General features: G+C 36.9%; 1 protein-coding gene across 1 annotated transcript in view; it reads left to right on the top strand.

The window, feature by feature from the left end:
• ALDH1A2 (aldehyde dehydrogenase 1 family member A2) overlaps positions 1-17,225 on the top strand; it is a 127,023-nt gene that overhangs the window by 83,875 nt on the left and 25,923 nt on the right. Inside the window, exons 6-7 of the mRNA XM_002717704.5 lie at positions 88-216; positions 343-456. Of these exons, the coding sequence (XP_002717750.1) occupies positions 88-216; positions 343-456 (243 nt within the window). The remainder of the gene's footprint in view (positions 1-87; positions 217-342; positions 457-17,225) is intronic.

Below are 17,225 nucleotides of genomic sequence, written 5' to 3'. Positions count from 1 at the left end.
CTAGAGAAATTTGAGAAGTCACAGCTTGAAAACAAAGTAGTAGAGGAATATTTTTCCATCTATCAACCTTGAGTTTATTCCTTTCAGTGGAACTTCCCCCTGCTGATGTTTGCCTGGAAAATTGCTCCAGCCCTGTGCTGCGGCAATACAGTAGTCATTAAGCCGGCAGAGCAGACACCACTCAGTGCACTGTACATGGGAGCCCTTATCAAAGAGGTAAGAGAAATTGACTTGAGGTATGGTTCCGATTCCCCGAACAGTTGGAATTTGCTAGAGCATGTCCCATTTAACGTGATGCATCAGCTTTCACAAGCCACATTTCCTCCAACCCTGTTTTCTTAGGCTGGCTTTCCACCTGGAGTCATCAATATTTTGCCAGGATACGGGCCAACAGCTGGGGCAGCAATAGCTTCTCACATTGGCATAGACAAGATTGCGTTCACAGGATCTACTGAGGTAGGTGCCTGAACAACCATGGGTTGAGGAACCGTCCTGAGAATGGGTAGAGGAGATGAAAGAACACTGAAAATCGTACCCATATACTGAACATCAAACGGGCAGCGAGTGCTCAAGCTCACAAAGGAAACACTGGCATTACATACAGAACATTGGTGAATGGCAAAGCCAAGGTGCGTGTTCACCATTTCTCTGAGCACACTGCTCTGATGCCATTTGTGTAAACACTGTCCCAGAAGCTACTGTTTGGACACTTTGAGTCAAGAACAATAATGACAGAAGCAAATTAAGAAGCTGAAAATCTGAAGTGTCTGGTAGAGATAAGGGAAATACCGCTTTCTGTTTTCATTGTTTCATCAAGTCCTGTAGATGGAACCGATGTCTGTGTCCCATGAGCCATAAGGGAGGACACAGAGCAGGAGTCAACTAATATTTTCTGTAAAGTCAGGTAGTAAATGTTGGAGAGCTTGTTTGCAGCTACTTAACCATGCTCTTATAACACCAAGCAGTAATAGATAATAAACTGATGAGGGGCCATCACTGTGGCCTACCAGGTAAACCCATCGCCTGCAGTGCTGGCCTCCCATATGGGCATTGCTTGGAGTCCCAGCTTCTCCACTTCAAATCAAGCTCTCTGCCTACAGCCTGGAAAAGCAGTAGAAGATGGCCTAAGTTCTTGGGCCCCTGCACCCACGTTGGGGACCTGGAAGAAGCTCCAAGCTCTTGGCTTCAGAATGGCTCAGCTCAGGTCATTTTGGTCATTTGGGGAGTAAACCAGCAGATTGAAGACCTCTCTCTCTCTCTGCCTCTGCCTCTCTGTTACTGCCTTTCAAATAAATAAATAAATAAATAAATCTTTTTTAAAAATAAAACTGATGAACATGGCTAAATGTCAGTAAAACTTTTTGGGCATGGAAATATGAATTTCATTTAATTTTCAAAAGTAATTAATTTATTTGAAAAGCAGAGTTATAGAGAAAGAGAGAGACAGAAAGTGAGAAATTTTCAGTCCACTGGTTTACTCCCTAAATAGCTAGAAAGGCCAGGCCCGGGCCAGGCTGAAGCCAGGAGCCTGGAACTCCAAGTCTCCCATGTGGGTGGGGGGGACCCAAGCACTTTGAACATATTCTGCTGCTTTCCCAGGCATGTTAGCAAGGAGCTGGAGCAAAAATGCAAAGTAGCCAAGACTTGAACCAGTGCTCATGTGGAATGCCAGCACTGTAGACAGTGGTTTAACCCACTGTGCCAAAATACTGGTCCTAATATTTAATATATATGAATCACAAAATATTAATCTTGCTTTATTTTCCAGCCGTTTAAAAATGCATATTTGTTGTTAGCTTGTAGGTTATACCAAAACAGGCAGCAGGCCAAATTTGGTCCGTGGAATGGTCATAATCTGACAGACCCCTGATGTGGAATCACAAGACTGACTGCTTAGGAAACTTATAGAATGTTACTCTAATATGTCTTTGACTCAAGTAACATGATAAAAGAGACAATCCAACTCATCCTCTTACAATGAATCTCACGGATGACACCATCATTGAACAAAGGATGTGCGCAGGTCTAGAATAGTGCTACTTAGTAGAAATAGAATGAGCAACATTTTTCATTGAAGATACACAGTTAGCCACATTAAAAAATATAAGTGAAATCGGTTTTAATGATTTATATTTAATGCATCATGTCTAAAATATTATCATTCCATCATATAATCAATATAAGAATTATGTTAATGTAATATTTTGCATTCCTTTTTCATATGAGGTCTTTGAAATAAGGGATGTGTTTTTACATTGTAGAACATCTCAATTCAGACTAGCCACATTTCAGGTGTTGCATAGCTATGTGTGGCTAGTGGTACCATATGGGACAGCACAAGTAGAAATATGATTATATCAGTTAGAACAGAGTTAATGGCATTTGGTTAAAATAACTCATATTAATAAATTTCATAAGAAGTTGATTAATAAGATTTAATATGAATTCAGTTAGAAATGATTGACTTTTATGTTTTTCAAGAGTTAATCTTGTTTGTTTCCAAACTTTTATTTCAGTTGTATGTGTTAAAGCAATTTTGCAATTTAGTGATATGTGTATAAAGTAAAATGTTATTGTGAAAGAGAATTGTTCCTATGTAAACTCAATCTAATGCTTGAAAATATTTTCTGTGGGATAGATACTAAGAAAAAAGGCAATCAGGAGTGGCAAGACAATTGTAAAAGATTGGGGGAAAATATAAATGTAGATAGAGCATGCACCTGAATTGCCTAGCAGATGTTTTGAAGTCCCCACTTCACTTTAAACTGAACTCTTTTAATAGTGTTCTAGGGGCATGATCTGATCAGAGAGGACAAGTGGACCCATTATGAGAGAACAGTTCTTGGTCCTATTACAAAAGCCTGGAGAATGAATATACATACTTTTAAAACTAAAATGAAACATTTAATGTATCTTTTACTACTTTCACCTTCTTTTTCTGGTGGTCCCAATTGACTGACTTCTAGCATATAGTTTTGTAAAATAAAAGTTTTTAATAAGAATGAGGCCATAATATATAAAATGAAATATAACTTTCATGTCAGTATCTAAATCATCCTTCTTAGTAGCTGCATGAACTGTTTCTTTATATCATGATTTAGTTAATATTCCATTAATGGACACTTTAGGAATTTTGTTTTCGGTTCTTTACTGTTTTTCCTATTAGACTACTGAAATATAAATCCTGCGAAATCTTAGAAAACTTTTCATTTGTTGTGTGCATGTGTGCGTGTATGTGTGTGTTAGATACTCTTGGATATATTTCCAGAAGTGAAATTGTGAAATAAAAGGATATTTATATTTCTACTCACTTAACAAGAATACATTAGAGTGATGAGTTTCATTTGTATGATTTCTTTATGTGTTAAGCATATTGAGTTTTTGTTGTAGAATCTACAAATATGAGTTCGTTTGCTGTTTGCTTTTTAATTTTTTTAAAAATAGAATTGTTTGCCATGCACAAATTTTAAGTTTACTTAGTAATGTTTTTCATTCTTTCTGGATTTCCTATCATCTCAGCAAAAATCCCTCAAAATTATACAAATTATCCTTAACATTTTCTTTCAATTTAATTTTTTTGTTTAAATCTTTAATTTGTAATGTATTTTCATAGATAATGAAAGATGGTGGGCAAGTGTTTTTTATAGATGAACAGGCAGTTACTTAATATCATTTATTAAACCATGTACCCCTTTGCAACTTATTTGAATACAATGTAACGTTACATGATAAATTTCTATATATATTTTTCTGTTTCAGAACTCAATAATTTTATTTAACTCTTTCAAAACAGACCACTTTAAAATTAAGTTTTCTAAGATGATATAGAGATGCCCTCTTACTTGGTTTTATAAAATCTTTTGGTTATTTTTGGAAGTTTATTTTTCCAGATGGAATTTCAGATTGGTTTTCTAAGCAACTTGCCTCCCCCCCAAAAAACTCACTTTGGAGTTTTGACTAATATTGCATGTCTGTATTAAATTGCAGGTAAGTGCTCTCAGTTATATTAACCTCTCATCTGGAACATGGTAAACAGCTATTCAGTTCTTTGTCCTGTAGTGTTCATCACTGATGTCATTAAATAGGCCTTAGGCATCTATTATAAGTTAATTGCTATGTTACTTAATATATTCTTCTATGACATTTAAAAAAAAGATTTATTTATGTATTTGAAAGAGTTACAGTGTGTGTGTGTAGAGAGAGAGCACTCTTCCATCTGCTGGTTGAACCTCCAGGGTTGGGCCAGGCCGAAGCCAGGAGCCAGGAGCTTCTTCTGAGACTCCCACATACTTGGGCCACCCTCTGCTGCTTTCCCAGGCACCTTAGCAGGGAGCTGGATCGGAAATAGAACAGCTGGCATCAAACTGGTGCCCATATGGGATGCTGGTACTGCAGGTGGCAGCTTAACCTGCTGTGCCACAGTGCCAGCCGCCTTCCATGACATTTAAATAGAAAAACTAAGCACTTTTTAAAGTTACAGTATCATGTAGGGGAAAACTATACTGAATAGAAGGAACTTCATCTTTCATGACTAACAGAAAGTTGTAATATGAGTCAGTTAAATCATAAGCAATTGTTCTAAGGGTTCTTGGGCTTAAATCTTTAAATATCTCTTTTTAACAGTTTAAGTGATGTTATTGAAGCACAATTTACATCTCCTTACATAGCCGTTTACGCACACCCATGTAACTACCACTCAAATCAAGATGTAGAGTACTGCACAACCCTGTGGAGATTTCTTATGCCTCTTTGTGGCTAATACTTTTGGCCCCAGACAGCCACTGAGCTTTTATATTAAGGTTGCCTATTTTAAGATTTTGTGTCAATGGAACGATAAAATGCGTACTCCCCTGTGTAGTGTGTGTGTGTGTGTTATTGTTCAACATTTAATGTATTATTGATTCCGTCAGGTTTAAGTCCCCCATCTTGATTTTTGTTTTCTTTTTGTCCTATCTGGTTTTTGGTTAGTTTTCTCCTCTTTGTACTGCCTTCTTTTGGAAGAATTGAGTCATGTTAGCACTGCACTTTGTCTTCTATTTTGAATGATCAGGTAGACCTCTTTTTTAAGTAGTTGTTTTAGTGTTTTCAACTTGCATCATAGTCTCAGTCTACCCTGTATAGTGTTAGGTTACTTCATAAAGAATGTGATAACTGTACAACAGTATCACTCTGTTCCTCATCCAGTTCTTTTTACTATCGGTGCACTGTAGTTTACTTTTCCATATGTTACATGCCCCGCAATGAATTTCAACTGTTTTTATTTTTTTAAGATTTATTTATTTTATTTGAAAGTCAGAGTTACACAGAGAGAAGGAAAGGCAGAGAGAGAAAGAGGTCTTCCATCTGATGGTTCACTCCCCAGTTGGCCACAATGGCTGGAGCTGCACTGATCCGAAGCCAGGATCCAGGAGCTTCTTCCAGGTCTCCAGCGTGGGTGCTGGGGCCCAAGGACTTGGGCCATTTTCAACTGCTTTCCCAGGCCAGGCCATAGCAGAGAGCTGGATGGGAAATGGAGCAGCCAGGAGTAGAACTAGCACCCATATGGGATACTGACACTGCAAGCAACAGCTTTACCTGCTGCGCCACAGCGCCAGCCCCTCCATTGTTTTGTTTATAAATTTTCTTAATGAAAGAACAGTTATTTTATACTCACTCCCATACTACTCATTCCTGACAACCTCCTCCCCCACCTTTTTTTTTTTTTTTTTTTGGGTGTAGGCCCTAGTTTCCTTCTGGTATCATTTTCCTGATCTGTACAGATCTTTCTTTAGTATTTCTTGCAGTGAATGGTTATTAGTGATTAATTTTGTCAGCATTTGTCTAAAAATATCTTTATTACATCTTCATTTAAAAAATAACCTTTTTTGCCATATAGAATTGCAATTCTGTAGTTTGAAGACTATAATGATGCCATTCTAGTTCTTCTGACCTGCAGTGTTTCTGAGACATCAGTAATCATTCTTACCTTTGTTTTATTGTGTATAATGCTTTTTTCTTGGCTTGCTTTTAAGATATTTTTACTACTTTTCAGTAGTTTATTGTGATGTGGTTTTTTTTGTAATTTTATGTCTTGTAGTTCTTAAAATTTTAGGGTCTGTGAATATTATAGGTTTCTCCAAATTTGGAGATATTTTGACCATTATTTCTTCAAAAATATTTTTTCAAATATATTTTGCCTCCCACTTCCCTTTCCAGTTACATCTACATTAAATCACCTGAAATTATACTACATTTTTAAGCTCTAGAAGTTCTATGGATTCTTTTTTATATATTTCCTCTTTGTGTTCCTGTTTTTAATTTTTTAGACAGACTTTTGATATCTAGTTTTTAAAAAGACTTATTTGAAAGGCTGAGTGACAGAGGGAGAATGGGGGTGGAGAGAGAGAGAGAGAGAGAGAGAGAGATCGATCTTACATCTGCTGCTTTATTCCCCAAATGCCCACAGTGAGCCAAGCTGAAACCAGGAACCAGGAACTCTATCTGAATCTCCCATGTTGGGGGCAGAAGTGCAAGCACCTGGGCCATCATCCGCTGTCCCACAGGCTTATCAGTGGGAAGCGGAATTGGAAGTTTGGAGTAGCCAGGGTCTGCATGAGATAGACTGATGTGGGATGTGGCCATCTCAGGTGATGGCTTACCCTGCTGTACCACACCTATACCAATAGCTTTTAATGTCCATATCTGTTAATTTTAATATCTTGGCAATACCTGGATTTATTTATGTTGCCTCATATTTTTCCTGACTATGTTTCTTTTCATTTCTGTTAATTTTTTTAAAAGATCCTGGACACGACACTGTGGCCATTATTTTGTTGAACATATGGATTTTGTTGTCATTCTTTAAAGAGTGACAGGCCTTTTTTCCTGACTGGTGGATAAGTCCTTGTGGTTCAGCTTGACTTTCTGAGACTTAACTTTTTAAGCTTTGTTAGGACTGTTTTATCCTTACTGAGATTCTTTTGGGGGTTCAACAAGGACTTTCCATTCTCAGAACTCAAATGTCTCCAGCCCTGTCTGAGTTCTGGGAATTATTCAGCATACAGATTTCTTGATATTTGGTTTTTTGGTGTTTTTTTTTTTTTTTTTTTTTTTTTTGGTCCAATCTTCTGTAGTCTCAAGTCTCAACCCGAACATTCCCAGCTTAGCATTAAGCCCAGGACTCAACAGGACCTCCAGTGTGGATGGGTGGATTCCTGGGCTTTGTTATGTCTCTCTGGCACTCAGTTGTCACTTTGTAGTCATGGGCTCCAACCTCTATTTTATCAACTCAGTGAGACTGGCATGTTTTGCTTTGGTCTTCTCATCCTATAAGGCAATCTAGGAAGTCTGTTGGCAAAACGTATGTCTCTTATTTGTTTCATTTGTCACTAAATCAAAGTTCCATATTGATCTTGTCCAACGTTTGAAGAATTCAATTTCATATAATTTTCTTGTTGAAGATGGTAGGACAAATCAGCACCAGTTACTCAATCATGACTAGAAGCAGTAGTCTCCATGGCTCCTTTTTATTGATTTTGATCTAGTTCTTTGATTTTCTCTCTGTTTCATGCAATATCAAATTACCCTTATGCTCATAGGTTATCATTGCTTCAGCTTGGATGTACGGTGGTTAGTGAGTTACAACTTTACCTACTTCAGTTGAGATAACTGAAGTCTTTAGACTATAACCGAAGGACATTTGGAGTAAGAAAATTTTTATGTGGTATAGAATATTTAAATAGTAGTTTAGTTTCATAAATACTTTTAAAAAGCTCTGTGGATGATCTAACTTGCATATCATTTGCATATCAGGGCATTCTCTTTGGAGTTTATCCCTTAGGCATTCTCTTCAGTACCTCAGCTAGTACCTGATGTATAGCAAAAAACACTCTGTTGGCTGTATGAGGGAGGAAACACTGAATTTGTTAAATAAAAGTTCAGTCTCGGAGTCAAAGTTGATGTGTCAAGGGGACACTCCTTATTCCTTATGATTAATATAGTTACAGAAATCTTCAACAAAAGCAAACAGAATATCAATATATGAAAAAGGATTATATACAACAACTGAGTGCAATTTATTCCAAGAATGTAGGTTGGTTTAATATAAAAAGAAAACTCAATGTATATATTCCATATTAATGGCATAAAAGACAAGAATGATATAATCATCCCATAGACTTAGAAAAAGCATTCGTTAAAGCTTTTATTTATTTATTTGAGAGGTAGAGTTACAGAGACAGAAAGGGAGAGACAGAAAGGTCTTCCATCCACTGGTTCACTCCCCAAATGACCACAATGACCGAAGCAGGGTCAATCAAAAGCCAGGAGCCACGAGCTGCTTCTGGGTCTCCCACACAGGTACAGGGGCCCAAGCATTTGGACCATCTTCCACTGGTTTCCCAGGCCTTTAGCAGAGAGCTGGGTTGGAAGAGGAGTGAGCAGTTGTGACATATACCGGAACTATTATGGGATGCTGGCATCACAGGCGGAGACTTGACCTGCCACACCACAATGCTGGCCCCCAAAAGTATCCAATTCTGAAAGGTCATAGACTGTTCTAACTACATTGTTGTCCCCTTTTTCCTAAAATTCACTTCAAAATTCCAAGTTTAGTCTCTTTAAATCACATGTGGGGACTGGTGCTGTGGCATTATAAGCCAAGCCTCTGCCTGTAGCACTGGCGTCCATATGGGCATTGGTTCATGTCCTGACTGCTCCTCTTCTGATCCAGCTCCCTGCTAATGGCCTAGGAAAGCAGTAGAAGATGGCCCAAGTCCTTGGGCCCCTGCACTCAACTGGGAGACCTAGAAGAAGCTCCTGGCTCCTGGCTTTGGATTGGCACAGTTCCGGGCCATTATGGCCATTTGGGGAATGAACCAACGATGAAAGACCTTTCTCTCTGTCTCACCCTCTCTCTATAACTCTGCCTCTCAAATAAATGAAAATCTTTTTTTTTTAAATCACATGTGATATGTGGAAGGGGCTTCTATTTTAAAAATATAATCTGTGATATAAGATAGTTTTAAACCCAAAGTCTCTCAACTCAATTTTACAATTATTTATTGAACTTTTAAATGTCAAGAACTATACTAGAATTTGGATATGCAAAGGTGAAATCTTGTAGGGTTCAGCCTAGCTCAGATTAATATATGACTGCTGCAGTGTGGCATATATGGGAACGTGGAGGAAGAGAAGAACAATTCTGTACCCTTTTTCCTTGCAAATTTCCTGACTTTCAAGATAATTCTGAGGCAAAGGCTAGAACTGAAATTCTCTTGTTTGACATAGTTTTCCAATGTATCTGTTCATTTAGCATAAATGCCATTTCATTCAAAGGTAATATTTTAAAGAGAAGATAAAGCTACATTTTAATCCCACAGTGGGAAGAATTTAGGTCTATGCTCCTTTTCTCTTATTAGTGATCTCTTAGAGAATGAAATTATAATGGCTTGGGAACCAAGTATAAAAATAACTTGGAAGAAAGAAATGCCAGCTGTGGGGATATTACAGATAATCAACAAGTACTGGTATCATTCTCAAAATCTTTCCCAGAATTTTCACACAAGCTCAATGTGTGTGTGTGTGTGTGTGTGTGTTATTGCTGGAGTATAGAACAGCAATTAAAAGTATGTTGTTCCCTCTCAATAGCAAATGCAGTTCTTGCTATTTTTGTCTTTCTAGCAATTCCACTTTTAACAGCATTTAAACTCTAGAGTTTAAAATTTTAAATTAATTCTCTTTAAGAGTCTCCTTAATGGGCCGGCGCGCAACTCACTAGGCTAATCCTCCGCCTTGCGGCGCCGGCACACCGGGTTCTAGTCCCCGTCGGGGTGCCGGATTCTGTCCCGGTTGCCCCTCTTCCAGGCCAGCTCTGCTGTGGCCCGGGAGTGTAGTGGAGGATGACCCAAGTGCTTGGGCCCTGCACCCGCATGGGAGACCAGGATAAGCACCTGGCTCCTGGCTTCAGATCAGCACGATGTGCTGGCCGTAGGGCGCTGACCGCAGTGGCCATTGGAGGGTGAACCAATGGCAAAAAGGAAGACCTTTCTGTCTGTCTCTTTCTCTCTCACTGTCCACTCTGCCTGTCAGAAAAAAAAAAAAAGAGTCTCCTTAATGGGTTATGAAAAGCCCAAGTTGAGCAGAAGTCTAGCCCTAAAACTCCAAATCATATCAGATGGGATGTGTTGAGGAGTTAATGTATGTCTGGTTTCTTAGGCTCCTCAACACTTGGTAGGGTGAGCCCACGCTAGCTATTATATTGCTGTAAGTCACAATCAGACCAAGTTAATTTCCATCTACAAACTGCATCTATGGCTTACCATGAGCAAAGAGAATTCTTAGGCTACAGTTAATGATCAAAGTCTGATAAACCTGATGATCCACAAATACTCCTCACAGAATTTTACATTAGTTTAGGAAGTTTAATGTAATTCAGGTTGAATTCAGTTCTCTCCTTCTTTATTGAAAGTCACTTAAAAAGAAAATAAGGTGCTTTTCTGTGCTTGCTAAAATGAAAGCTTGAGAGAGCACTGCATTTGCAGCACTATACTCTTTTTCTATCAAGAAGACTAGAGGAAATAATCATTTTTTCAGTAAGAAATTTCAAATAGTCTTCAAATTGTGTAAATGCAATCAATATTAGATATGTCAGAGTCATATTGGACTCTGCCTAGTCATATTGGATGTAGCCTAATTAATACATCTATTATGGCTGTATGGATTCATTCATGGTACATATTATTTTTTTAAATCTCTGAAGGCCTAAGCTTTCTTATTTGTAGATATTATCATAGATTATAAGAGTGAAATAACTAATTTATTTAAGGTGCTAGGCACAGGGCCTAGTTTTCAGTAAAGTGTCAATAAATATTTACTGTTTTCTATTTATTTTTAGATGAGGTTCCAGAACAATTTATGCTTGGTATAATAGAAAGGGCATTGGATTCAACAAATCATAGATCAAATTCCAGTCTTCCTGTTGTATGTGATCTTTGGCAAAGTATTTATTCTCTTTGGTCTTTCATTTCTACATCTACTAAGATTGCTTATCAGTAACCTCATTCAGGGTTATTTGTGAATTAAATATATTTGAAAGTTCCAATCATATACTTGGCACACTTTAAGAACTCAGTAAATATTAGTTGAATCTGAAACATCCATTTGCAAATAATATATCTGTTGAACTAATTCCTGTTCTTCTCTGGCAGCTTTACTTTCTTTGAGTTTGTTTTGTGGCTTTTATAAATATTTTTACAAATATGTTTGGCTTCTAATAAATGTTTTTTGTGTGTGTTTGCTCTTCTGTTTCATTTTTTGGAAGTCTGCCTGAGTGCTTGCTTGTACAAACCAATTTTCAATCCTTTTTCTTTGTAGGGGGTATTTAGAAGAGGTTGCTTGGTACCTATTAACTCAGTTATGATTTATTGCTGTGACTACAGTTGAGGAGTGGGCACTCCTTCAACCTGGGTTTTCCAGTATTGGATTTTGGTGTAGAGAGAAATATATTCGCAGAAAACTGTGGTGTTCTCCAGTTACCATTGTTTTCATCTTTATTTTATTCTTATTTTTAGGGCCACATCACCTATGGTGGTGGGGGTAGGAGAAATGCTTGTTAAAATCTAGATTTCTGGGCAACACCCAAAGTCTTCCAAATTGGAAACTTTGTAAATGAGATCAAGATTCTTGTATTAATAAGCTTTTCTAGTAATTCTTTTGTTCCTTGATGTTCAAGAATCACTAGTTTATACATAATTCGAATACTTGGGCATACTCCAGAACCTGTTCTTAGGGCCTCTTTGAGAAAAAGAATTAGTTCTGAATTTGTTTGTGTAAAAATAGAACACTTGTATAACCCCAAAGGTATCATTCATTTTGCCTTCTATGTCTGTAGTTTTATTCCAGCAGTTATCTCTCCTAAACACATTAAGGGGGGAAAATGAATTTAAAATCAGATTAACAAACCAAGGCATCATCAAGCATTCCGAATTACTCAGCAAAGAAACAAACAGAAATGCTGGTATTATATTAAACATTGCAAACTTCTAAAGATTCATACAAACTGCAAAACTATATAGTATTGGTGACCTGGTAAACAGCTGGCTGAAGGCAGAGGATCTTCCTGAGGTGTGAACAGAGGTCTGCTTTGATTGTATTTCTCAGGATGAAGCTGTGATTCACACAGGGCAACTATAAAGTAGTAAAACTTATTTGTATAAGCTATACCTCATAAACAGGTAACATAGTATCTCCTGTGCCATTTCTCAATCTGTTTGTAGTTAATTACATTTTATTTTGTTCTTCTTCCTTGTAAACAAGGGATCTTCAAAAAGCTCATTGAAAAATAATTTTATGAAAAAAAAAACCTGCCTGTATTTTAAAGTTTTGCACCACTTCTCTTAGTTTCATTATTTCTGTAAGCTTTCTGAAGCACTCTCATTCTAGAGCAGCTCTTTAGTCCAGAAAAGCATCACTGAGGTTTCTAGTTGCAATAGAGAGATGACTTTGATAATCTCAGAACTAAGATTTCTTGTGTCATCCAATAAGCTTTTGAGTCACTACTCTTTGCCTGGTGTATAAAGATGCCCACAAGTTACTCATACTATGCAAATGAAGGAACTGGACTCACCCAGCATACAGAGACTGCATAGAGGTGATTGTTGGAAAAAGCATCTGAATTTTTTATGAGTTTGTCCCTCCCTCTCTCCTCTGTTTCTTCTGTGCTGCAGTTCTGGTCATCAGAGGAGTCTCTAAGGTTAGTGCAGCTCCTGTTCTGTCTCACGGCACCATTATGTACCCAGGACAATTACGTCCCTTGTGTAGAATGTTTAGCTGATGGACTTATAGGAAATTTTACCCTCACGGCTGAGCTGGTCGTACTTTCTTCTTAAGCAATTCTTGTTGATTTATTCCTTATCTGTGTATAGCAGTATTCCTTGGAGAAAGGTCAAGATTCATTTCAGTAATAACTGGCTTTCTGAACATGGAAGTTAACTAGTTACTTCCTACTCTGGCTCTCTTCCTTCTCCCGCAAGACTGTCAGCCTACAAGATTTTTTCATCTGTGGTAAATTGACTGATCAATTAAATTCTTTATTTACCTATATGAAAATAATCAAAAGAGTGAATCAGTTTGATTTAGGATATTTTGCAGAAATAGCTCCCGTATAATTATTAACCTGTCTTTTGAGCTCTAAACTTGAGTGCAGAATGGAGATCTCTACTTAGACATCCACCACCTGCTAGACGATGTCTGAACTCCTTAGATTAACAGACAAGTTAATACATAACCTGGCCCTTGCTGTCTTCGCCCCCTTCACCTGCTGTGCCTTGCCAGGCATGCTGGCCCCACCAGTCTGCTTACAGACCCCCAAATGTTATGTGTCTTTCACAGTTTCATGACGTTGCGTGTGACATTTTTCTGTCTGTAATGAACTTTTCTTCCTTTAGTCTACCTAGTGAGTCCTTAGCTCAGTGATTTTTTTCTACCTTATTTATGTAAATAAGTAAATGGAAATGATCAACTTCTGTGACTATGATGCTTTCTTCTTAGATTAATAATCTCAAATGTTGCCTCCATTTCATTCCAATCATTGTAATTTATTGTATTGTCCCCTGAGCTCTTCTTTGCTATCATCACTTTAGCTTTGCTTAAAGTTCATTTCTTTTCATTATTTTGTTCCTTTTCAAATTCTAATTACTTTAAAATGATTGTAATTAAATTTTCCTCATTTGTTTAATTGTCCTGTTAAAACCATTAAATCATATTTTAAGTAGTCATAAATTCAATATAGTTTCTCTGCCATTAGTCCACTAAAGACAACAAAGACATACATAGCATGCATGCTCTAATAAAGTAATACTTATATTATTAATGTATCATTACCATAGCTTTATTGAGATATAATTGATATACAGTGGATGTTATATACTTAAAATGTACAGCTTAGTGTTGACATATATATCTTATCCATCAACATAGTTTTGTCGATCATCTTCAGAATTTTCCAAGTGCCCCTTTATAATCTCTCCCTCTATCCCCAGCCCCACATTTCTGGACAATGATGTGTTTTCTGGTACTGTTTATTATTTGTACTTTCTAGAATTTTATGTGATGGAAAAAAACAGTGTATATTGTTTTGTCTGGCTGTTTTTCTCAGCACAATTATTTTGAGATCCATCTGTATTGTTTTGTATATTAATAAGTCATTGTTTTTTTATTGCTGAGTAATACTCCATTTAGCTGTTGATAGACATCTGGATTGTTTTCAGTTTGGAACTACTAAAAATAAAAGCTTCTGTGAACATTCATATAGAAATACAGATATATAAATATATGCTTTTCTTTTGGGTAAATACCTGGAAGTAGAATGGATGGATATGATAGGTTAAAAAAACTTCTAAACTGTGTTCCAAAGTGGTTGTACAGTTTTATATTCCTTACAGTGATGTACTCATGTAAGACTTCCAGCTCCTTCCCATTCTTGCCAACATTTGGTATTGGCAGTCCTTTAATTTGTAGCCATTCAAATAGGTATAAAGTTTTTTCTCAATGTGGCTTAAATGTTCATTTCTCTATTGTTGAGCATATTTTAGTTTGCATATTTGCTACTGTATAGTCTTTGGTGAGGTGTCTTTCAGTCTTTACCCAATTAGAAGTGGTGAGTTTTTTTCTTTTTGTTGAATTTTGAAAGTTTTTATATATTCTAGATGCAAGTCCTGTATACTTTGTAAATATTATCTATCAATCTTTGGCTTATGTTTTCATTCTCTTAACAGTTTTTGAAGAGCAGAAATTCTTAATTTTGATGATGTTCAGTTTATCAAATTATTTTATGGATTAGGCTTTTGGTACCATGTCTAAGAAATCTTTACCTAATGTAAGATCACAAAAATTTTTATCTGTGTTTTCCTCTACGAGTTTTATGGCTTTTTGTTATACATTTAAGCCTAAGTGTTCTATTTTGAGTTAATTTCCATGTATGTTGTAAGGTAAGGGCTATATATATATATACACACATTAATATGGATGGCAGTAGTTCCTGCACCGTTTGTTAGGAAGACTGTCCTATTACCATTTAGTTGCCTTCAAGCCTCATTCAAGCATGACTTGTCCATATATGTTTAGATCTCTTTATAGACTCGCTGTTTTCTTTCACTGATCATATGTCTGTCCACCAATATCACACTATTTTGGTTACTGTAGCTTTATAGTAACATAGGAAATTCTTCATCTTCATGGAATAATATTAACAACTAGCTATGTCATCTTCAAAGATGGAACTGTTCATTGGGGAACTGAGAGGGAAAGAGAAGGGAGAATTTAGGAAAGAAAATAGGGTGAGGGTAGCCATGTAAAGCATTTTGCTGTTAGGAATTACTCCCAACAGGTAACTTTTTGTAGTGTACACAGAGCAGATTTCAGCTAAACTTTTCCTACAGAGTCTACCTTTGCTCTTTGTATTTCTCTAAGGAAACCTACTTTCATTTGGAGAGGAACAGTCCTGTGGCTTTTGGTCTATCTCTTAGTTTCTTCTCTGCAATGACTTTAAGAGGATCAGCTTGTAGTTATTTCTTTATTCTTCTGTAACTTTGTTGGCTACTTGGGAAATTGTATTGGTCTTCCAGAGTGAACATGTCACTTAAATATGGATTTGAACATGGCTTCTGTTATGATTACCCTAGGAAATGAGACCTATTGGTACATCACAAAATGTCTGGAAGAATCAGCAGTAAAAAACTTATTTGAGGTGGCTGCTTTCCATCTTACTTTAGCAAAAGGCCTTTTAAAAGCAAACAGAGTTACTCAGATTAAAGATAGGATTAATTTCTCCTTATGCAGCTAGATACATAAGCAATGCATGTAAATATTTAATAAGTGAATATGAAAGGGCTCTTATAAACATAGAGTCAATAAACAATCTTAATAAAGTACAGGAATAGAGTTTGCATTTCATTTGGTATAGTGTTTTCTTTATTCAGTAGGATTAACAAACCATGATTTCATCATTAGTCAACAAGATAGTAGAGAGACCATCAAAGAAAACTACGGGAGAGTCCAGATTGATTCGTGCCAAACAAATGTTTGTAGCTAACAGCTGTATTATCACTGATTCTGATTTACACAGCTGGGGTTCTCCTTTCATTTCCTAAGTGAGATGAATGTCATGTTGCATGATACAGACACCATCTCTGCTGCTTGAGTAATGAATTCAGTCAGCTCTCTACTCTGTTTAGCCTCACCCTTCTTTGTAGGTGAGGAAAGCAGATTGTTACAGTTTTTGCTATTTTTTTCAAGCAATGAGGCCTTTTTCTAAGGTTGTGTGAGTCTACTGGTGAACTATTGAGTATTTTAACAAAAAATACTAGTTTGATGTGACAAAATTTTGCGTGTATATAGCTTTATTCCCTTTTTCATTAGCTCAATCTAAATTTGGGTACTGAAGAACAAGCAAAAGGATGCTATAGACTCTGGCTAGCTGAGATTCCTTGATTTACTCTCTAGGAGAGAGTAAAATGGCTACATGGAAGATTCTACAGGTTTCTTTCCTTTGAACTCATGCTGAGTAAGAACAGGTGCCTTTAGCTCACCTGTTAGTGGATATAGGATAGTACCTCTAACTTGAATATTCCATGCTTCTTCCTATAAAAGGAAAGAAAAGAAAAAAAAGTTAATTAAAAAATCTGAAATGGAAATGGGGAGCCTTATGTAACAAAAAGATAGCTAAATGTACAGGATAGTAGATCTAGAAATGTTAGTTGTAGGTAATATGTGTGACCCATCCACTGAGAAGGTCTAGAGAAGCAGAGAGACCACAGGGAGAAGCGTTGGCAGAGCAAAAAGAGCCCATGGCTTGCTTTGAGCATCTGGGTTCAGGCCTGGCTTTGCCACTCAGTGGGTGCCTGTCACCAAGTCATTTCTTGGTCTCTCTGAGGCTTGTTTTTATGCAGCTATAAAATGGGGCTAACAATGCCTGCCTCCCAGGATCACCAAGAAGATTAAATAATGTTTATGAAAAGAAGTAGTACAGAATAGATGTTCAGTCATTGAAAACATTAAACAAATGAATAACAGAATAAATGATGGAAGCTTAGAGACCAGTATGAGAGAAATGTCTTTAAAAACTTTTCAGTTCTGTGGTTCTGAACCCTGGTAACACATTAAATGTTCTTGGAATCTTTTGAAGAATACCTATGCCTGCGTGCTCCACTCCATGAAAAGATGATCAGAATCTCTGGAGACAGGGCCCA

Source organism: Oryctolagus cuniculus, chromosome 12, assembly GCF_964237555.1.
Source record: "Oryctolagus cuniculus chromosome 12, mOryCun1.1, whole genome shotgun sequence".
In the NCBI taxonomy this organism is placed as follows: Eukaryota; Metazoa; Chordata; class Mammalia; order Lagomorpha; family Leporidae; genus Oryctolagus; species Oryctolagus cuniculus.
Note: the sequence above shows the minus strand (reverse complement) of the source record. Positions and strands in the feature narration are given on the sequence as shown.